We start from the raw sequence: 23,813 nt of genomic DNA on the forward strand, positions 1-23,813 counted from the left end.
TAGAGTATATTACGAAACAAAAATCTAAAAGCGCATATTTTATTGACTTAGCTGTTCGAAAACCAAACTGAAGCTTACTAAGAAAAACTTTTTTTTTTTTCTAAAAACTTTAAAACTCTAGTTTTCAAAATCTGTTCTGAGAGATAAGAGTAATGAGATGGGTCTGTTGTTACATACATTATTTGAAGGCCTCTAACTCGAATGAAAACTTTCCAACACCAGTGTTTCAATCACACAAAGTATATTGAGATCACTACAGAAATCTCCGTCATCCAACGCCACTTCTATTATTGAGCCTCTATCACATCCCACATCCCACCTTCATAGCCAGCCTTTAGCCAACATGCATGAAAACGTGACGGTATTTCAAATTCGTTAGCCGTCATTTCAGTTTGATCGAACTCATCAGGTAGACAGTCCTGAAAGAAAGAAAGATCAACCAACTCCTGCCACCAATAATCATTTTGTCCGTCTGTCTCTGTGTCTTCTTTGTGTGGATTAACTTTCTGATGATGACTGAAGAGAGTTTGTTGTGGTGCTGGTGCTAATTCTGGTGGTGCTATATCCTACAATGTTTTGTTGTAGGATGTGTCTCAGCTATGACACCGGCATTTAAGTTTGGGCGCGCGTCTGCTCTCTCTCTCTCTCATATACCTTTTTATACCTATATTGCCAATTAACGAAACCTTAGAGAGCAGTGCAGGCGTGTGTAGGGCAATTTAGTGATCTCTCACGTATTACATAAGTGCATACGTCATGTAACGTGATGTGATCTCTTCTTACATGATGATCACCTAATCGCAAGTTATTTTCCCCCAAAGAGTAGGGTCTTCTTGTTTTTTAGTCCTTTTTGCTTTTCCAATAGATTGTACGATGGTGTAGTTTGGTTAAGGTTAAGGTAAAGATGGGAGTGAAACCTTTTTCACATTGAAGGAGTTTTGTTGTTCTTGAGAACCAACATCAGAAGGAGGCAATGAAAATTTTTCGCTTTGGTTTAAACAATTTAATGGAATTTACGTGAGGAGGAGAATATAATAATTGATGCTCTGGGATTGGTATAATATGTTTGGGAGAAGTAATGACAAACACAAGGCTAGCAACTTGGGTGGGTGGGTTAGCTTTGGAAGGTATTCGATTTTTATAATTTTATTCATATTTGATTCGAATGGCTTTGATTTAAAAAAAAGCAAAGGATGTCAGAAATTATAAAATCTACTAATTTATTCGAAAAAAATCATAAATAAAATTATCGACAACATTAAAATAAAGCCCTCGTCAAACAGACAGAGAAACAGAGAATGGCAAGGACTTAGAGTTCGGAAAAATGGAAGGTATGAGATAATATTTTATACAAAACAAAATGACAAATAAACAAAATTCAATTGATCTTTCAAGTTTCAAGGTATTAACGTCGAATATAACTGAAAAATTACTGAAACAAGGAAGCTTATGTATATTGTTTTTTTGAACATTTTAAGTACTTTTTTGTGACATTTTTAGCTTTTTGTTTACCACTCTTCATGTGATTTTGTATGAATCTAATCTAATTAAATTCAATTTTATAGTTCGTCAAAGGAAGGAAAAAATTACATTTTTTTCAAATATCTGACCAACAAACTTCAGTTGATCTGTCTAGTTTTAAGCTAGAAATGTGGAAGTTTATTTATTTATTTAGCTTAATACAAGCATAGAAACTTACAACTATTGTTTACAAAAAAAAAACTTAAAACTAGATGATAAAAATACTTAAGAACTAAATTAATTTTAGGGAAGATAAATTAGGGAGGTTCTGGGGTTAAGAACAGGGGCGGACTGGGGTTCAAAGGGCCTCCCGGGACTTTAAGGAAAAGGGCCAAAAATACATAATTCACTTTTAAAAATTTTAAAAAGAAAAGTTGATATGCAGAAACTGTTTCTTGATATTAAGTTTTTTCACGTTTATTAATCTATAATCTGTGAACAGGCGGATCAATTTATTTGAGTGATTGAAAATAAAAAAAATTTACAGGGCTAAGTTATATAACATTAATTTTAAAACGTTAAGTGGGTTTTACTTTCAGTTTAGTCAAAAGAAAATATGTATTCTTTATATATCTAATATAAGGTCTTTATATATCAATATATCGAATGTCACTTTTCATAAATGTCCACCTCTTCCAAAAATACAAATACTAATCGAAAATTGATTTGTTTGACTAATGTAGAATGTTATTATTATTATTTGATCTCAACACAACGTTCTAGAATGATATTATAGCCCAGGCAAATTACTAAATCAAATCGCATTTTTCGCAGGACTAATTTTTTTTCGTGGAATGTATTTGGGTGAATGTCTTATCATAAAAGTCAATGTCGAAAGCAGCCGCCATCTTGGAAAAGAGGTTGGTACCTTTTATATTTAATAGCTCCATTTTTACTCATTTTAAACAAAAATGGCCAAAGACAGTCTTATTCACAATAAAATTATCTAAAAAATGATGTTCTAACGAATTCCGTGGCTATATTAAATTCAATTTTATAACTGGTACCGGTTTGTCTCGAAAGGTGAAGACAAATTGACATTTTTACTTGCGATATTGGTACTATAGGGCAAGTTATTGATTCGAAAAAATAATCGGACTTGAGATAAAATCAGACATGACATTAAGATGATAGAGTATGCTAAAAAAGTGGGTCCCGCTATTCTGGTCTGTCTGTCCGTCTGTAAGTACCGCGAGTTATAGCCTAAACTAATGGAGCGATTTTTTTCAAACTTGGAAGTTAATTTTTTTTAGGGCCAAAACTAACGGTACCTACCTGTCTTTTGAAAAATCGATTTTTTGAAAACGGGTTGATGAATTTTATCGAAATTTCGTTTTTTATTTCTTATAAATGGCATACCAACTATATTTTTTGAAACATTTTAGAAAAATTTTATATATAAAAAATTATTTTTTTATAAAACGGCTTTAACGATTTTCGAAATTTTTTTCTGAAAGTTCCTTTTCATCAAATAGCATAGATCTTTTGTGTAAAAGATCATTTAAAACGGTGTTTAATTAATTACAAAAACGGATTTTATTTATTTTGACTACTTATAAATATCAAAATTTTAACTTTCCCTAATTTTGTTTAGTAAAATTGTCATATTTTTTAGGTTTCTATATTTCATCAAAAAAAAAAATGCAAAACTAAATTTAAAAAAAGTTTCTATTTTAAATTTAATTTCTTAACTTTATATTTTTTTTATTTTTTTTTCTCGGAACTTAACAAATTCTTAAAATTCCAATAGATATTTAACCCTCCACTGCATACGAAGCCAAATATGGTTTTGTCTGTTTGTATGCACTTTTCTCTTCTCTGTCACAAAAAAATGTTAAATACAATCCTCTTCTTTAAGTTTCTGAGAACCTAGAGATAGTTTTTTCGTGTGTCCGACACAAAATAAAGGTGTATTTTATGATCACAGGTGAGTCGATCAGTCGTGTGCATTGAAATCGAAAATGTAGAATACATTCATACTTTAAGTGTTAATTACTGCGTTTGTTTCGAAAGTAAAGTGGAATTAAAAATTTATTTTTGATCGATTGTCTAATTGTGTAAGCTATGAACCAATTTTTGTTGAAAAAAAATTATTGGCCTGGTCTTGGGAGGGCAAAAAGTACGGAAGCCATATTTGGCTTCGTATGCATTAAGGGGTTGTAAATCTACACAATTTGTTAAATTTTTTTGTTGGAAAATTTTATTTCTTTACATTGTTATTTTGCTTGGAAGTTATGTTTTGCTTCAGAAATGGAGCCCCTTCGCCTTTAGAGACATTTTTCTCATGTTCACTTCATTTCCAGCGGCATAACCTTTAAAATTTTTGGGGAGGGGGGCTCACCTATAATGTTTTTTAATCATTTTATTACTTTATAGTTTTTGTAAGATCTGGGAGTGGGTGAAAATGTTGGAGCAAGACTAATACTATGTTTCCACCTACGCTAAATCCGAGATTTAGCTAAGTAGATTTAGAATAAATCTCGAGATTAATTTTAAATCTACTTCGCTAAATCTCAGATTTGGGTTCAGTTACCCTAAATCTAAAATTTCCACCTACTTTCAATCCGAGATTTAGAATAAAACTCGAGATTTATGCTAAATCTACTTCGCTAAATCTCGGATTTAGGGTAGGTGGAAACGTAGTATAACTTCGACAGTGGAAAGAATGTGAACCAGAAGAAATGTTTAAAACGGACGAAAACAAATTGCTTTTCTCGGTTCCATGTCTTAAAATGAGCCAAATTTGAATTAATTCGTAACCTTTTGTAATGCAATGTATTTGTTTTACTTTATTTTGTTTTTAAATGAAAAATATTAATCTTTTGATGTTTTTAATTGTATTTTTTACATATTCTGAATAAATAAAATTTGTAAGATTTCTTACCCCTTAATGCATACGAAGCCAAATTTAGCTTATAAACAAATTTTTTAAACAAATTAATTTAAACAATTTTTTTTAATGAAAACCGTTTTAAAACAACCCAAAGAACACAGGTAAAGCATTTTTTAATTTTTTCGTCCGCTAATATTAATTCATGCAGTAGAGGGTTAAGAAAAAGATACTTTTAACTACAAGAGCAAGTGATTGCTGAATAAATAAGCAACAATATTAATAATAAATAAATACCTAAATAAATTTTCTATCGATAGCCATCCTTTAAAATTTTTTTCAAATAAAAAAATTGTAAAAAAACTTAAGAAAAAACTATTCAAAAAGGAAAAAAACGACATTTTTGATATTTTTACTAATAGTTTTTTTGTATCCTTTGAGCATTTTTAGATATAAAGGAGAAAAGAGAATACTACTTTATCTTTCAACATAATGGTCACAAAAATTAAATACGGCTAAAATTGGATAAAATATGGACTTTGAAAATCTACTGTTTTTGATCTTTTTAAGCCATTTTTCTTTAACAAATTTTACAAGTAGCATATTTTTATCAATTTAAAGCATTATTTTATAAAAAAAATGATCTCATATGATATTGTTTATCCTCCTAAATCCCGAAACTATATTCTAAAGATAAAACCGCGGAGTGCTATTAAATGAGAGGATGAAAATTGAAGATAGGGGTGCAAAAGCCCCGTTTTTGGGGTTCTCAATATATCTCACAAACAAAGCAAAATTTGTATGTATCGCATTTAAAACTTTTTTGTAGAGAATTAAATTTCCTATAAGAATAATGTTTTTTTTTCCTATAAGAATAATGTTTTTTTAAAAATTCAGAAAAAAATTTGCGTATCTAAACAGTCGAAAAAAAAAACACTAAAGAAAATCAAAAATTTCAATTTTTTTAGTTTTTTTTTTTTGTTATTTTGGTTGTATCTCTTTCTTGGGCTGAGTAAGACATAAATATTGCTCTAAAAAAAGAGATTAAATTTCCTCCAAAAGTGTCTTGTCTATGGGCCGCTTAATACAGTGATTGTTTATTATGGAAAGGAGGGAGGGTCTATCTGCCCCCATTTAGGCGGGAACGGCCATTTTCTAAAAAAATAATTTAAATAAAAAAAAAATTATTAAAAAACAACGGCAGCACTTACAGTTATGAACGATACTATAAGCTTTTTACAATATTTTAATTTAAAAAATTTCAAAAGGATGCATATCGATAGGAACTTTAAAGTGGAGTATCTAAGGCAAATAATTATTGTAAAGGATCCATATTAGGCCTACATTGACTAAAGGGCCACAAGCATAATTCTGTGAACCTTTAAAGATCGAAAGGAGGCCTACATTGACTAAAGGGCCACAAACAAAGTTCGGTGGGCCTTCAAAGATCTATAGGGGCCCTACATTTAATGAAAGGGCAACAAACAAAATTCGGTGGGCCTTCAAAGATCTATAGGGGACCTACATTTACTAAAAGGGCCACAAGCATAATTCTGTGAACCTTGAAAGATCGAAAGGAGGCCTACATTGACTAAAGGGCCACAAACAAAGTTCGGTGGGCCTTCAAAGATCTATAGGGGCCCTACATTTAATAAAAGGGCCACAAACATAATACTATGGACCTCGGAAGATCAATAGGAGGCCCCCTACATTTACTAAAAGGGCCACAAGCATAATTCTGTGAACCTTGAAAGATCGAAAGAGGGCCTACATTGACTAAAGGGCCACAAACAAAATTCGGTGAGCCTTCAAAGATCTATAGGGGGCCTACATTTAATGAAAGGGCAACAAACAAAATTCGGTGGGTCTTCAAAGATCTATAGGGGGCCTACATTTAATAAAAGGGGCACAAAAATAATTCTGTGGACCCCGAAAGATTTATAGGAGGCCACAATATGTTTATATTGACTAGCAACCGAGCATTTTATGAGAAAGTTTTCTTTTACAAAATAGAATTTCAAGTGCTTTTAAAAATTTTCTTCTTGCCCGAGGGCCTACCGGGAAAAATCCCGGTTGCCCGGTGGGCCAGTCCGCCCCTGGTTAAGAAAATATTGTAGAGAGAGGTTTTTAGAGAATGTTTGGAGTGGTGGAAATCAAAAGAGTTATCCACGCTATTAGTGGTACGTAGCATGCGATTCATTGGTTCGTTACATCCATAATTTGTACGGTGATAGTCAAGAACAAAAAGAGAAACAGATCTAAGATTTCTCGGGTTAGTATAGAGGGAGATTTTTTGCAAAAGAGCAGGGCAATCGATATTACCAGTTAAAAGTTGATGGATGAAAACAATGTCAGCAACTTTACGGCGTATATCAAGGGGTTGTAAATCTATGAGTTTTAAACGATCAACATAAGGTGGGAGGTTAAATCTATCAGGCCAGGGAAGACCACGCAGAGCAAATCGAAGAAATCTACGTTGGACGGCTTCTATACGAAGTGAATAAGATGCATAAAATGGGGACCATACCTGGCTAGCATATTCGAGAAGAGGTCTGACAAATGTTAGATAAAGGGTTTTTGTGACATAGGGGTCGGAGAATTCTTTGGACCAACGTTTAACAAAACCAAGTGCGGAGTTTGCTCTATTTATCGAGTTAGTGATGTGGGATCTGAAATTAAGTTCCTTATCACATATTACTCCGAGATCTCGCAAAGAATCCACTTGTGTGACCGGCTCATTATTAATAAAGTAGGTACGAGGGAGAAGTGATGAGCGTTTACGTGAATACGTTATTGCTTGACATTTGCTCACATTAAGCTCAAGGAAGTTCTTCTGACACCAGGTAGAAAATCGGTCTAGGTCACGTTGAAGAAGGAGGGTATCATTAAGGGAGGAGATACTTCTATATATTTTTTTATCGTCAGCGTACACTGAGATTGAAGAATCTTTTATGACACAATCGACATCATTGATTGTTAATATGAAAATCAGAGGGCCGAGATGGCTACCTTGCGGAACGCCAGATGTTGCAAGGATTGGGATTGATTCTGAACCTCTAAAAAGGACATTATACTGGCGTCCATTTAAATATGATTCGATCCATGCAATAAAAGAGGGTTGAAAACCAAGTGATTTTAGTTTGAAGAGAATAAGGGTATGTGAGATTTTATCGAAGGCTTTGCTTAGGTCAGTTGCAACTACATCTATTTCTTTGCCAGCCTCCATGGCACAAATTGAACTGGAAACGAAATCAACTAAGTTTGTGGTAGTTGATCTACCAGTTAGAAAACCGTGTTGATTAGGGGAGAAAATTTGCTTACAATGGAAGAGCATTGTGTCATAGACTATGCTTTCAAAAAGCTTGGGTATGCATGATAGTTTAGCTATGGGGCGGTAGTTAGAGATTTCTTTTTTGGGACTTTTTTTATGGATCGGGATAATGTAGGAACATTTCCAAAGAGAAGGGAAGATCCCTTTTGAGATAGAGAGCTGAAAAAGAGCAGTTAAGGGTTGTAGTAGGTTTGCAGAGCAATTTTTTAAAATTATTGAAGGTAAACCATCAGGACCTCCAGTATATTTAACTTTGAGTTTGTTTATCTTTTCAAGAACGACGGACGAGGGAATAACAATGGAAGTTAATGACGTTTGAGTGCAAGTGGCTAAATATGAAAAATAATCTAAGTCCGGTTGTGAGGAATTATTAGAAAAAGACTGGCTAAAGAATTGCGCAAATAGATTAGTTATTATTTTGGGATCATCCGAGCATGTGTTCAAATAAGCAAGGGTAGAAGGGTAGCTATCCGATTTCTTTTTAGCGTTAATGAAATGGAAGAAGCTTTTAGGATCGGATAGTATGTTGGATTGAATTTTTAAAAGGTAATCATTATAGAGAGAGTTACATAACTCAGAAAACAAAAAGTTCAAGCACTGGAAATTCGAGAAGTCAAAGCCAGAACGAGATTGCAGATATTTGCGCCAGAGTTTATTTCTTCTATTTCTGAGTGACTTGAGTTCATTGTTGTACCACGGAGGACTAGAGGAAATGTTTTTTTGAGGGGCAGTTGGTACCGATTGGCTTATACAATTGAAGACAATGGAATAGAATTGAGAGAGAGAAGTATTAATATCGCGGCTTTCAAGGATACTACTAAAGTTGGCAGCATGTAGTAAGTCATTAAGTTTCGAAAAGTTTGCTTTGCGAAAATTGAAGACATTTGGAAATTCAGATGGAATGACAGTAAGGGAGGAGTTATAGGAAAAGGTGAGAAATAGAGGAGGGTGGTACGAATCTAGGGTCGAAAGAAGGTGATCGCTTGCAGAAAGTATGCAGTTATCTACATCTGATGAGAAGACGAGGTCGAGTCAGAAACGCAATCGGTGAATAGGATTTCCTTATCTGTTGTGGCATTTGAAGTCAAAAAGTAAGATTCATCATCAGAGGGAGTCCATTGAAGATTTGGAAAATTGAAGTCTCCTAAAACTAAGACAACATCCGACGAGTCGGTGACATCGAAGATAGAGTCAAGAGCATCGACTGCAAGCTGGTATGATTCAATAGGCTGGCAAGGCCGGATATAACAGCAAACTGTGTAGACATTAAATTTGCCAATTTTTGATTTGACGCAGACAAACTCAAAAGAAGGGGAATCAGAAGTTTTAAGGAGTGATGAGTCGAAACGATTATTAATTGCTAACAGAACTCCACGACCAAGGGATAGATCATTACTCAAAGATCCATCAGCTCTAAAAACATTAAAGTCAGGGTTGAAAAGTTCATTATCGTTAATGCTAGGTAGAAGATTGGTTTCAGTGAGTGCAAAAATATCATAGGGAAGTGTTGAAGAATTAAGATAGACAGATGAAGTTTTAGTGCGAAGACCTCTGACATTTTGATAATATAAAGACAAACATTCTGGATGATTATTTTGGGATTGAGGAGGTTTAGGGACGAAAAAAATTATTAAAATTGGTCCGACTTCTTTGTAAATGAGAAATCCGATTTGAATTAACATGAGAGGCGAATGACGCAAGATCATTTGCAACATCAGCTGGAGTGAGATTGTACTCTTCATGATATCGGACGTAAATTGATCTTAGCAAATCTGGGTTGGTAGGGAGACCTTCTTGTTGAATGGAAACTATAAGGTTTGTTCTAGTAACCCCATCAACAATAACGGAGTCATGTTTGTCATGTAGGTAAGCAAGGTAAAGGCGAATGTTAGCATAAATTCTACGATCACGAAGACGTGAGAGGACGTAACGACCATCATCGTTAAGGTCAACAAAATGTTTTGTTAACTTGGCTACTGGTGGGGTAACAGGATCTAAGAAAGGGGGTGAAGATATATGAGGATTATTAAGGCTGGAGGAGTTTGAGACGGAGCAGTTGGGGTACTGTTGTGAAACGTTATGGGTGAGAGAAAGTCCAGACGTTGTAGTGATTGGGGGACAGTAAGAATGAGCTGTTGGACTCAAAGTAGAAGAGGGTGCAGGGTAAGAAGATGAGGAGGTTGTAGAGTATGAAGAAGAGGATGTTGGGTTTAAAACGTGAGATCGAATAAAATTGGGGTAGTTCTTTACCGAGGAGTTTACGGAGTATTTAGGGTTGGGACAGCTACTCGTAGAAGAATCTGAAAGGTCAAAAGAAACACGTCTATTAGGAATTGTTGAAGGCTTTGGTTGAGAGGGAGTGTTTGGAAGGGAAAAGTTGTGGGTAGCATTAAAAGTGTTATGGGAACGAAAAGGATGAACATTGTTAAAGTCAGGATATCTTCCAAGTTTAAGATGCCAGTTCGGATCAGGTCTAAGAGGACGATTGAAAGAAACGCGGGCCTTCTGGGCGGGAGCAGTATTTTTAATTCGACGAAACTCGACACCATCTCGTTCCGTCACGTCGGATCCAGGGGAGAAAAACATCCACTCATATTTTTTAGGCAAGAATGCGTAGAAAGTTGAGGTGTTATATTTATCGGATTGAAAAATCTTCTTGAAACGAGCATTGTGAATTTTAAAATGGGAGGAGAACCACTTGGAGAGCCATTTGACGTCAGTGGATTTGGGTAACCCTTTAATCATGTACTTCTCCATTGGAGATACCATGCACGGTGCAGAAAGGCTAGGAGAAGAGGCAGAAGTTGATGAAACGGGATCTGTTGGAGGATCAGTTGAATGATCGGAAGCCTGGAGCTGAGCAGATGATGAGGATGATGAGTGTGATTGAACTGTATTCAAAGGAGCAGTATGACGAGAGTCAGCCGAAGTAGAAGCTGTAGGTGGTGATATTGTCGAAGTTGTTGGTGCAGAGACAACAGGAACATTGATTGAAGTGCCAGGCATGATAGGTTGAGGTGCAGGTAAAACAGGATTGAGTTCAACGTTGATGGCAAGTATTTCATCAAGGATGGATTTGTTATTTGGCGAGGCCGAATTGTTATCGAACTTGTTGTAGAGGAAACGAAGCTCATCCATAACGCCATCAATCGACTCTTTAAATCCATCCGATTTATTTTTTAGGCATTCCATTGCATTTACTAAATCACTCGTGCGGTGATTAAGTATACCCATTTCTTTATATAATGAGTTCACTGCATCCGAACCTTGGGCAAGAAATCTTTTTAAAATGTCTAGATCATCACTAAAAGATTTATTAGACCGATGATGCGTTTCAATTTTAGTGTCCATTGTTGAAAGCAAGTCAAACATTTTATTGAGTTCTGCTCTGAGTTGAGAGGGGACAGGAACAACCTCACGACGTGATTTCGAGTTGGAATTGTTGTCCAACTTTTCCAAAGAAATGTTGATGTTATCCAAAGTATTGTCAATAGTCGAATTGACTTTACTATTGTAACCACGCACTTCAGCCTTAAGTTCCAAAAAAGAGTCTGATAATGACCGCAGAAGGTCATTATTGCACTTTATTGCCCGCAAGATGTGGGCAGGCGACAGAGATTTGCAATCCTCGCAATAATAACAAAACTTTTCCAAAATCTCCGGAAGATGAGATTTGGTAGTTCTGCTCAAACCAATGCATAACGGATGGAAGCTTAAGTTGCAGATTCCATTGCATTGAATGAGGTCAGTTATATTGCAAGAAATAGTGCAATTAATGTTACCGCACTTTGCTGACATATTTATGATGGGTAGGTCAGGGACAAACGAAAAGTCAGTTAAAAAGCCAAGAAAACTGCAGGGGTAATCGAAAACGTTAAATGGGGTCGATTATCACAATATTCGCGAATATAGTTGGGTTAATCGAAACAGAAACTGCGGAGATAAGCACAATAGGTATTCACAAATGTGGTAGGTTATATGGCAAGAAAAAAGAAAAGAAAAAACTGTAGAGTAAGCACTTTAATTTCTTTTTTAATTTTATTTTGATAAATTGAAGTAGGTCAGATATTATTATGATTAATATTGAAGACACAATTAAAGGGCACTTGAATGAGTTGAATTATTAAGGGGCGAAACAGAAGGAGGTAAATACAAATTAATTATACGGAGCAGAAGTTAATATGCGACTGCACTTGACGACGGTTAAATTCCAAGTGAAAAAATAAAGGAAAAAATAAAATGCACGACTCTGGGTCGCACGTACTTGCTCTTGTAGTTCAAAGAATCTATATCTTAAATATCTATTGGAAATTAAAATTTTGTTAAGTTCCGAGAAAAAAAAATCAAAAAAAAAAATATAAAGTTAAAAAATTAAATTAAAAAAAAAAAAACTTTTTTTAAAGTTTTGTTTTTCATTTTACACTTTAAAATCATAGAGGTAGAGTAGGTATTATCAATCAATCAAAAATTACTGCTGATCTAAAATGTTTAACAAAATTTGAATGATTTTTTACATAGAGTAGGTATTATCAATCTTCTAAGCTCCAGAATAAGATCAAATTCTTTTTTCGAAAACTTTTTCAAATTATTTTTTTTTCTTTTGACATATTCAAGTTCAACGTGAGAGGAGCACTTGTTCCCCTAAGACTTAAACCTAAGCTACGCCAATGACAACTAAAATTTAAAACGAAGAGACATCCATTACGTTATATCGTAGGTAATTGAACAGGTCTTCAAATAGTTATCGTCCTTTAAAGAACTTAACACCAAGTTATCTTAAAAAAACAAACATGAAATAACCACTTATCTGTCTTTAATTCCGATCGTTAATTTTTCATTCGCTTTACGAATAATTGGAGTAGAAACACATTGAATTGAATTGATATTTGTTTCCTTGTTGCTTCCTTCTTCCCATTAATTGCTCCAATTTGTGAGGAAAACACCTTTTCCAACTAAAATATGTATGAAAACTCAGAAAACTCTTTTATGCATTTTTTCTTTGTGCTTAGTGAACCACACAAAATCGCAAACAAAAGGAACAAATAAAATACCAAGACAACTCTCTTCAACCAACATACCAACTTCAACAAGTCGTCCATTTAACTGCAAGACTTTATTTGAAAAAAAAAAAAGAAAAAAAGAAATGGAGCATATTTTTATCCTTTTCCAAACTGACTGTATTGACACGTTTTTTTTTTATGTAACTTTTCACGTAGTGTTACTTCTGCCGCACGTTTTATTATTTCTACGCATACCTTTGATAAAAATAAAGGCAACAAAGAGAGTCCTACTGTTGCCTATTATTTTTTTTTTAATGGGAACTCTGCCAGCAATTTAAAGTTGTTCGTTAGTTTATTTGCTTTTTTTTACTTGTCTTACTCGTGTATATACTACATCCGGGGATTCTGGGGGTTGTATAACAACGATCCTGGTGTCAAGTGCAACTTTCACGACGAGAAAAGGGTTTCCTGTTCAACATCAGCAGTTGGGCGGTTTCGTCTTCTTGTGTTTTTTTTTTTTTTTTTTGTGTATTTTTGTATATATTTCAGCAAAAGGTGAAAATATTTTATTTCACTGTAAAATATTTTTATGACTTTTTCTTTTAAGGATTCTTTTCTGTTCACTCATTCTAGCTAGGACCTAGGAGTTTGAAATTCAAGTGCATCCTTGGATAGGACGTGAAATAGGAAAACATGAAAAATTGCCAGAAGTGGAACTTAGAAAATGTGAAAAAGTACTTTAATGATTCGGCTGGTGCTTTTGGTAAATTTATAGGTTCGGGGGTAGGTATGCGGCGAAGAACATATATTTTATGTAGGTGAATATATAACTTTTACAAAAGGGTTATTTAGGCAGGTCTCTGTATTTTACTTTAATTTAATGAACAACTGGATGAGGAAATGAAATTTTTATACGTTATAATAAAAAAAAAAAAGAATAATGGGATGGGTTTTTTTTTTGGAAGGATGTGATGATGATGATGTTATTACTAAGTTTTATGATTCACAAATTTGAAAATTTTTAAGATACTTCAACATTAATTAGCAAAAATATATTAGCAGGTACTTTTGCTACAAATTTCAGGAAAAAAAAAAATTCAAAGTGTCCTTGAGTTTTTGAGCATATACAAATACATATTTCTCTATCAAATGTTAACCATTAGAGAAAATATGACTTGCAAGATTTGTTCACACCGTGGAAGTAATGTGTATAGAGCAAACAATAGTTATGTAGATATTCTCAGAAGTTTAAGGAGTGCATTTAACCAAAAGAAAGGTATATTTGAATCCAGCTAATTTGAAGTAAATAGCCACTTAAAAATTAAGCTCCATATTAAGGAAACGAATTTACGAGGGAGGACCTGTTGTGACCTGGCCAATACTCAAGCTTGTCAGTTCAGTTGGTACTATTTTACCAATTCAGGTTGACTAAAAAAAATGTGTATACCTAGGTAAAAAAATGTTACGTATACGCCACAGTGACCCGCAAACCCCACCTGCGGAGAAGACATGCACAGAAAGATTAATTGAAGTTTTTTTATTTGTCATTTAACTATGCGTACATATAAGATACATACCTATATGGATTTGTTTTTTAAAATAGATAACAAAAGTTTAATTATATGCGTGGTGAATTTAAATCTTTTCGCTTGTGTTTTGGAAAAATAAAAAATGTAATCTATATTTGTGTAAGATCATATCGCACATTGAGAACAAGAGTGACACTAAACTTAATTTTGAGATAGCGAAATTTCATAACAACAGTGGCCCTTAACTACACTGTAAATTTTCGAGTTAGGGCGCCATCAAGGTTCCTGTATAGTGGGTGTGGGTAGGAGTGTCCCGTTATATTATGAAGATTTTTTGTTTTTGCTTCCATTTGATTGAAAAGTGGTATCAAACGTTGCGTATTAACGAGTAGCTTCTAAATTAAGTTTTACGTTTTAATTTGAATGTAAACAGTCTCTTTATAAGTTTATTTCTAAAGCGCTGTTAAAGGCCCAAAAGTTAATTCCAAATTCATTACATTACATTACATATTAAACTAGTCTGAAGATAAATCTCCGGACTAGAAACACTGCAGCTTCGGAATCTAGGTCCATTTTGCTGATACAACACAAGACATTAATACAACACAGAAAGACAAAGAGAGAAAGAACGAGAGAAGAACATACAACACTGAACTACGTGGCACAGAGGAGGAGACATAGTTGAAAATTGTCTCATGTTATCGCACAGGTGGCTTCAGTTAAGCTGGCGATTTAGAAAAAACTTCTGAGCCGACCGCTGGGTTTGAACCCACGATGTCTGGCTCTGAAGTCATCCATCTATTCCTCTGTGCCATGGCCACCTGCTAATTCCAAATTCAAAAGTAATAACATCCTTATGATTTCCTCGTCAATACACAACTTTTGAGACTTACATCAATAGAATTTATTTCCGTGTATTTCCATACCCAGGGGCGTACACTCCCTTGGGGCAAGCGGGGCGGCACCCCGGGGCCCCCGACCGACCCCAGGGCCCCAACTGGAGACAATGCAGAGGAGGAAACTTTTAGAATAAATTGAGTTACGAAGTAGATAAATTAAAATGTATTTGAATCACTTCGGATACAAGGGAGACAAATTTTATCATTCAGTGTAATGTATAATGCATTGGTAGCCACACAATATATATTGATTTAATAAAAAGGTTACCCCATGGGCCCCAAAAAAATAAACTGCTTTTTTAAAAGAAAAAATTTTAATTTTATCTTAGGGCCCCAAAAAATATTACTTGAAAAATCTTTGCAACCACAAATAATACATTAGGGGCCCCAAAAAAGCAAAAAAACAACTTCAGGCCACGGGTCCCAGAAGCCTTTACTTCGGGGCGTCAAAAAAAAATTAAATTAAAAAAAATTGTTTTTTAAATTAAATTAGGTACATTTGTTGATGGATTACTAAATATTACTTTATGAGCCCCAAAAAATATGACTTCGGGGCTCCAAAAATATTATATGAATTGTCCCAAAAAATAATTTTTCAGGAACCCCGTGAGTTGAGAGCCGATCAAATATTAATTTGGGGGCCCCAAAATCTATTACTATGGAGCCCAAAAATATTCATTAAATTTTCTGATGTCATGACAAATATTATTTGAGGATCCTCAAAAGCTATTACTTCAGTGGTTCAAAACAATCAAATGGAAAATTAAATATCAATTCAGGGGCCCCAACATAAATACATCAGAGCCCAAAATAAAAACATTATTTTATAGGTGGCATTTCGAATATTACTTCAGAACAGAGGCCCCAATACCTATTAATTCTTAGCTCCAAAAAAATTATATTATATTTTAGGGGCCTCTAAGCACTCACTTTTGAGGCCCCAAAAATAGTTTTTCAGGGACCCCAAAATAAAAAAAATTATGTCTGGTGACGGAAAATCAAATACCTAACCTATAGTATGTATTTATTACTTCAGAACAGAGGCCCCAAGAACTATCAATTCTAAGCTTCAAAATTTTTTATTTTAGGGGACTCTAAATATTTAATTTTTGGGGCCCCAAAATTAATTTTTCAGGGGGCACACAGTAAAAAAAAAAGTTATGTTTAATGATGGAAAATCAAATATGTACATGTTCATATTACTTCAGAACAGAGGCCCCAAGAACTATCAATTCTAAGCTAAAAAAAAATTTATTTTAGGGGTCTCTAAATATTCAATTTTGGGGGCCCCTAGTATAAGGATTTGCTACTTTTATGATAAAAATTTTAAGTAAGTATAGCAAAGTGCATTACGAACATAATAAACCATTAAAATAAACCTAAAAATAAATAAGCCATAAAAAAAAAATGTATGGCGTATACGTACTTTTGTTTTTGTATCTAAGTGGCCCCCAAATATCAAAGGGGCCCCAAAATTAAGTCTTGCCCCGGGGCCCCGGCAACTCAACGTACGCCACTGTCCATACCAAATGGGTACCAAAGGTTGTGTTTTAAACAATTGTAAACTCTAAAAAAAATTTCATTAACGAGTCTACTTAATCGTAAGAGGTGTCAAAAGTTGCGTATTGAGGAGAAGATTCTGAAGATTGAATTTAAGGCATGACGTTTTCCAGAAACATATTTAAATATAAAAAAGATGTAAAACCCCCGTTATTAATTTTATTTTATAAATTTATAACTTTGCATTAACATTCAAAAGAATTAATCTTTTTCTTTATTTCTTAGACATTATTTTTGCTCTTCCATAAGAGTTTAGTTAGGTTAGAATCTTGATGTATGTTTCAAGATCATAAGTCAAATACACGTTTTAGGTATGTATAGCAATTATCCATCTAAAGTAATCATATAAACGGTAGTCGAAGTGTCTTATTATGAATCCATACTTTTTTTTTTTTAATTTGAAATATGTATACAAAACGGAAACATTTACACCATAATAGAAGACACTTTTTTTCCATATAGAAAATTTAAGTCCTTAAACCCACATCATCATTAACTCGTTATAATTTTCATCTTCCTCAGCAAAAAATAAAAATAAAAGGGTGTTAAATTGTCAACAGTGTGAAATGTTCTCCTTTAAAAATAAAAAAAAAAAATTTAACCTTTTTCCATTTAACCCTCATAATGGTTACTAATTAGGCAATCCACTCCATCTATACACCACCCACACTGAATTATAGTAGCTCCTTTCAAAATGGAATTATTTGCCATTGCCAGGAATGTCTCATCATTAAATACTTCCTCATAAAAAGAAAGAGAAGCCATGAAAATTAAAGAACTTTCTTCTAATTGGCAACAAGCTGAAAAAATCTTTTTTCGATTTTTCCCACTTCCCTTATATTTTTAAGCTTAGACTTTTGTTGATTGAATCCTATAAGTCTGTCCAATTAAAAAAAAATCCTAAATTTCAAAGGGTTTTTTAAGCGGACAAAAGACAATTAAAATGTTTTACTTGGCTAATTTTATATTTTTTTTATATTTTACCTACTTACAGAACGAAATAATCCTTGCAGACCATCATCAAATCCTTTAGAAATCACAAGACGTCCACTTCCCGACGAAACTGTTTCGGTAAATTTTAGTACAGTGCCACCATTTAGGGACTATAACCCATTACCATCAACACCTCCACCATCATACACTCCACGAAAGCCCGACCATCATCAGGATTTTAACCGGGCACACCAACAAGTTCATAGTAATAATGCATATAATGGCAGGACACTGCCACCTAGACAAGAAGTGAGGCTGCAACAGGCAGAGGCACAACTAGCTGCTGCAGCTGTATTAGCTGCAGGCAACAATCGATGTAGAAGACATAATGAGTCCGAAAGTAGTGACACCAGTAGGAGTAGTAGAAGCAGCAGCAACAGTAGCAGTAGTAGCACAACCAACAACAACAAGAGTAGCGATGAGGACGATGACATTAACAATGGACTCTCAAGAAGGAATGCTGCTCTTCGAGTAAATGGTAAGGACTAACAAAGGCAGTAGAGTAGCATTATTATTATTTGTGGGGTTAGGTAAATCTACACAGATGATGATACTTTGAATGCAAAATTTTCCATCATTCTACTGTTGACTGGAGGATTGTATTGTTTGTTGGGATGTAAGACGCTTCTGTCATCAGAACAAAAAAAAAAAGAGAAATAAATCTTTGTCTGTCTTTTGTAAGAGTGTTGAATCTTGAGCTACTTGACACAGTTTATAGAAGCTTCTTCTGGGGGTTTCCTCAATTATTTTCAACTTTAGAAGAGTCTTCGAAATGATTAATAGGACATTGTTTGATCATTAAAAGTCTTTAGAAGGGAAACGACAACACACAGACAAAGAATTTTTTTATCGTTATAATGTTGAGAAGTTTTTTGTGATCTTTATGGAAGTAGTTTTTCAAGAGCCTTTATAGTTTGATTTAATTTTATATAAGTTATTTTCTATGGAAATTCCGTTTTGTCATTGAACTTTTGTGTCCTTAGAACAGAGAAAGGATAGTAGAAAAGCTATGCAATGAACTTAGCTCACCTTCTACTTGTTGATTCAACAACAATGGTTTTTTGGTGTAATTGTGAATCTCTTTAAATCAAGAAGTTTTGTAGGAACACATTTTTTAACAAAAAGTCAATTATTTTCTTTTCAAGTTGATTAGAATGGATTCATAACGATGATAATCGACTGATAAACTTTCGATGAAATTTATGAAATCCTAAGTATTACACTTCGTCACTCTCAAAGGACAAATTTAGGAAGGAGAAACATGTCTAAGAATGCAGAATGTCAATGTAATAATAGAAGAAGAAAATAGTGGATCAAGTCCACTTCTCTACAAGTTTAATATTTTAAGGATTTCGATTTACAAACTCAGAGTTTGTGTATTCCTTTAAAGAAATGGCTATAATAAATTGGGGACATACATATAAAGCTATTGGTCTGTAAAACATTTATTTTTGTTTTCAAAAATTCCTTTATTTTCTAATTAACACCTTTTCAAAGTCAACTAAAATTCTTTAAATAAATTTAACCAACCCTGGATAGGATCAACTATAGATCTTAAGAATCAAAATCAAAAGTTTTAAATAAAACAAAAATATAGTGAATAAATTGCACGACTGGGGTACGTACTTGCTCTTATGGTAAAAGTTACTCTATTGTTAAAGCTTTTCATTGACCAAAATAAGGGAAAATTTAAAATTTAATATTTGCACTTAATTTCATAAGTGGTGCAAAAAAAAAATGAAATCTGTTTTTATAAATAATTAAATAATGCTTTATAAAAAACTAAGTACGCCATTTTATTTCTTGTATAAAAACGAATATTTAGTAAAAAATTTTCGAAAATCGTTAGAGCCGTTTTAAAAAAAAAAATATTTTTTTATACATATACATATACAAATTTTCTAACATTTTTCAAAAAAAAAGTTGGTGTGCCATTTTGAACAAATAATTAATTTACACATAAAAACGGATTTTCAAGATTTTTCAATAACCCGTTTCCAAAAAATTGATTTTTCACAAAAAAAATTTTAAAATATTTTTTAAAAATCCAAAAAGGAGTTTTTTAAATAATGATTGTTTAAACGTTTCTGTATAAAAATTTTGGTCGAAATATGTCTTTTTCGTTTACGAGAAATTCATTAATAAAAAAAAACCGTTCTATGGCAGGTACCGTTAATTACGGTACAAAAAATATTTTTTTTATTTCCAAAGAAAGGTTTTATGTGTTTTACTACACACAAAAATTGTAATCAAAATCGTTAGAGCCGTTTTTGAAAAAAATGTACTTTTCTATTTCCGTTATATGACAGGTACCGTTATTTTTGGTCCTAAAAAAATTTTTTTAATTTGTCCTCTAGGGAATCACCCAAAACTGTTAACTACCAAGTTTGAAGAAAATAGCTCCAGTAGTTTAGGCTGTAGCTCGAGGTTCCTACAGACAGACAGACAGAATTGCCGGACCCACTTTTTTGGCATTCTCCATCATCGTAATGTCATGTAAAATTGTTATCTCGAGTTCGATTTTTTTTACGAATCCTAAACTCGCCTTATAGTCTATATCGCAAGTAAAAAAAAATCTTTAAAATCAGCAAGAAACATAATTGAAAAATTAATTATGTAGTAATTGAGTATCGCTCCTCGAAATAATTGAAGATCGGTCAAATCGCAGAACACAGTTGCTTTCTATTTCTAAAGAGGATGTTCTGTATGAAAATTAAACTCAAAAGTTTTGTTTGACTTTTGGTAATCAGAGAATTTATTTTGAATAAATAACCAAAGTTACATTTTTCCAACGTTATATTAGTTATTTTGTATAGTGTTTCCGGCTGAAAAACTAAAACAATTGATGCAAAGACTTTATTTTTTGGTGTTAATTTGTGATTAATATTAATATTAACAAACAAATTGCGTTAGCGAAAAAAAAAAATGTTTACTTTTGTACTTTTGCAAAAAGTATTGAAATATGGAAGTTATTTTGGATATATTCGGAGAATTAAAAAGAAAAGTATTTCATTTGAAATCAGAATTAGGAATGAATATTTATTTTTATAAAATCTAAAAACTTTAAACAAAATGAAAGCTATATTAATTTTAACAAATAATTTATAACAAGTAAGTTTCAACAAAAAAGTGGGCACTGGGCAATGTAGTTAAGACTCTAGGACGTAAAACTGCTTTGACTACTTTTTTAATAGAGTTAAACAAAAGTTCAAAGAAACTTTAAGTACTAAGCAGTAGATTAATGCTCCCAAAATAACGAAAAATAAAATTATTCTGCAAACAAAATTGTCGGACAAAAAAAGATGAAATTTTAGGCTGAATATTTGATATGAATTTGACAGAAATTTGAATCATATCCAAAGAGATAATAGGGAGGGAACGGCTAATGAGGAGGAGTTTTCGTATAATTTTTTTTTACCTTTACAATTTTCTCCAATTTGTATTTCTAAGCCTTAAAATTCAAGAAACAATAAAATTGCAAAATAGGCCTGTTAGTTATTTTTGTGATGTTAAAATTTTATTTGACTTATGTAATAGTGCTGTGAGTCGGTTTGTTCTTCCTTGACTCGAATATAATTAGATATCTAGAGATAATTTATCTAATACTTAATAATTTTACTTCTATAAAGCTTTACAGAAGCTAAAGTTGTATCTGTAAGGCTTTATAGATGCAAATTTATTAGCCGGCAATGCTGTGTTAAGCTTTTCCTTTACTATTTTCGTAGACAATTTTCAAGGAGTTTTCAAACTTGCTTCTTAGTGAGGAGCTCGTTGAAATTTCTTCCTTACATGCTTCATCTTATTCTTTAGCTTTCTTTCCTTTTTTTATAGTTAATCATTGTTTACAATTTCCCTAATGATGTTTAAAAACCGTTTCATTTCAGGTGCTTACTGTCCAGATCTCTTAAACGCTTGTTCATTAATACTCCCTTTCCAAGAGAGTGACTCATCACCTGAACGCCAAAGTACAAATCGCAGAAGAAGTCGCCAATACAAACGTTCATCGGTTCCCCTACAACGACGTCCTTCATCAACAGCAGCAGCTTACTCATCTTCGGACTATGCTGAAATTGATGAAATCAACAATACCATTACTTGCAATAGCAATGTTCTTACATCAGCAAAAAGTACACCCACACTATATCACCAAAGAAGATCGATCAACGAAGGATGTGTAACAAATTCAATAACAGCACAACAGCTGAATCAAATGGGTCAAAATTTAAGCCTACGTAGGCCACGTATATCATTGACTTGGGTTCTCAGAGAGCAACAAAATCAGCACCAATCATCACCGCAACCATCAGATCAACCAAATCAAACAACCAACAGCGATCATCAAGATGCTGAATATCAAAATAACAATAATCCATCAACCAGACTTGATGGAAAAACTAATTTGTCAACGGGTCTGGACATCAAAAAGAAACTCAAAGCTAAACAGAATAATAATAAAGAGGAGGATAAACTTTTCCATGAGAAGTATGTCAGCAATCACAACCTCCAACAGCAATTGCAGGAGAAACGAGAACCTTCCAAGGATCTCATGTTTGTATGCACTCCGTCAAGACAGCCTATTTCACTCAAGTCCGGCGATACCACGACCGCACCGGACTCAACCTTGCGCCGACGATTCGTTATCGGTGAGTCAAAGAAAGTTCTCGAGAAGAAATGCTTCAAAGTCAGTGATGGCAATGTTCTAGAGAAATGCGAAAAAGATGAAGCCAAGTCCCTCAAGGGTACCTATTCAGAACCTAGTCTAATTGCAGCCAGTGAAGGCCACCACCGTCGACATAGGCATCGCAAACGTCGAGATCGAAATCGCGTTCAGAAATTCGGTTATGAAATCCGAAATGTTGATGAGTTCCTGTCCAAGTGTTCACTCGCTTCTCCAGGTAACATTCCCGTGGTGTTGTCGTCATCTAGTACGCTCTACCAAACCCGTCCCGGTGGTTATCAGATTGAAATTCCTCTTCCCTTGGGCATGGTTGTCAATGCTGTATTCAAGAACCAGAATTGGCTTTATGTACAAACTCCACATGCTGAAGAGGGTTATGTTGGCTATAATTCTTGCCTTCCACTTGGAATTCTCCCGCCAGCAGCACGAGGGAACTCCACATCGAAGCCAACTCCCTGTTGGGACACGAATGGGGATGTCTTTCCACGTCCCTGTGGAAATATGACAGATAGCGAAAAGGAGATACGCCTTCGTGGTGGGACAAGATCAGATGGAGCTCGAACCCCTCGTCTTAAACGAATTCCACCAAGTGGAACCCTCGAACATCATGTCGACAAGTTGTATCTTCGAGCTGCAAGTCAACCAAAGCTCACTGAAAAGGCTTACGCCCAATTAAAGTCAACGAATTTGTATAAGAAACAAGCTGCTGCTGCTGCCGCAAATAAGGCTAACGCAACAGCGACCCTAACCCCAACGCTCACCCCAGCTATAGTCAATTCTTGCAATGCCTCTGTCCGAACCTCCAATAACGAGTACCTACAACAGCACAAGACAAAGCTGCTGCAAAAGCAACAGAGTTTAATGAGTCAGAAAGCTGCTTCGACAGCTTCATCGGAGAATCGAAGTCTGCGACAAACACTGGTGGCAATCATGATGGACTATGCCACGCAGAGTATCACGCTACAAAAGGGTGAGATTGTCACACTGTGTGAATGTCGGGAATCAAAGGATCGTCGTCAGTGGTTTTATGTAAGAACTCGTGATGGACGTGAAGGATATATTCCTGCCGAAGTGGCCGGACATGGATTTTTATAAATAACAAAATGAGTAGATTTTGTAGATTAATATCAAAAAAACATGCATAAATATAGCTCAAAGCATTTAATATGCTTTTGTCTACAAAAAAAAAATTGTAATTTTATAAGGATGTTATATTTTAGTACATATACATACATTATATGGCTCTTAATCTTAAAACTACCAAATGTTCGTAATTATTATTTAATTGTAACAGATTGCGATAAGAAATAAAAAATTAAATAAAATACAAAATTGTTTTCGGTAATCCGTTATATTTGATAAGGAAATGTGTATAATTAATATTTTATTGTATAAACAAAAACATAAAAAAAAAAAAATGAAACCTACACAAAAGTTAATAATAATGCTAATTTATTAAACATAATTGCATT

General features: G+C 33.8%; 1 protein-coding gene across 1 annotated transcript; it reads left to right on the top strand.

The window, feature by feature from the left end:
• The first annotated feature begins 1,168 nt into the window (after window positions 1-1,168).
• On the top strand, window positions 1,169-23,722 carry LOC129912354 (uncharacterized). Its single transcript, XM_055990575.1, has 3 exons — window positions 1,169-1,331; window positions 17,665-18,141; window positions 21,548-23,722. Exons 1-3 carry the CDS (start codon window positions 1,325-1,327, stop codon window positions 23,434-23,436), a joined length of 2,373 nt encoding a protein of 790 aa, XP_055846550.1. The 5' UTR covers window positions 1,169-1,324; the 3' UTR covers window positions 23,437-23,722.
• Window positions 23,723-23,813: the final 91 nt, after the last annotated feature.

This window comes from Episyrphus balteatus, chromosome 2 (genome assembly GCF_945859705.1).
Source record: "Episyrphus balteatus chromosome 2, idEpiBalt1.1, whole genome shotgun sequence".
NCBI classification, from domain to species: domain Eukaryota; kingdom Metazoa; phylum Arthropoda; class Insecta; order Diptera; family Syrphidae; genus Episyrphus; species Episyrphus balteatus.

Excerpts from the sequence above, each read along its gene's own strand:
- LOC129912354 (XM_055990575.1), top strand. Across the intron at positions 18,142-21,547 it reads TGCTGCTCTTCGAGTAAATG|GTGCTTACTGTCCAGATCTC; the intron begins GTAAGGACTAAC and ends GTTTCATTTCAG.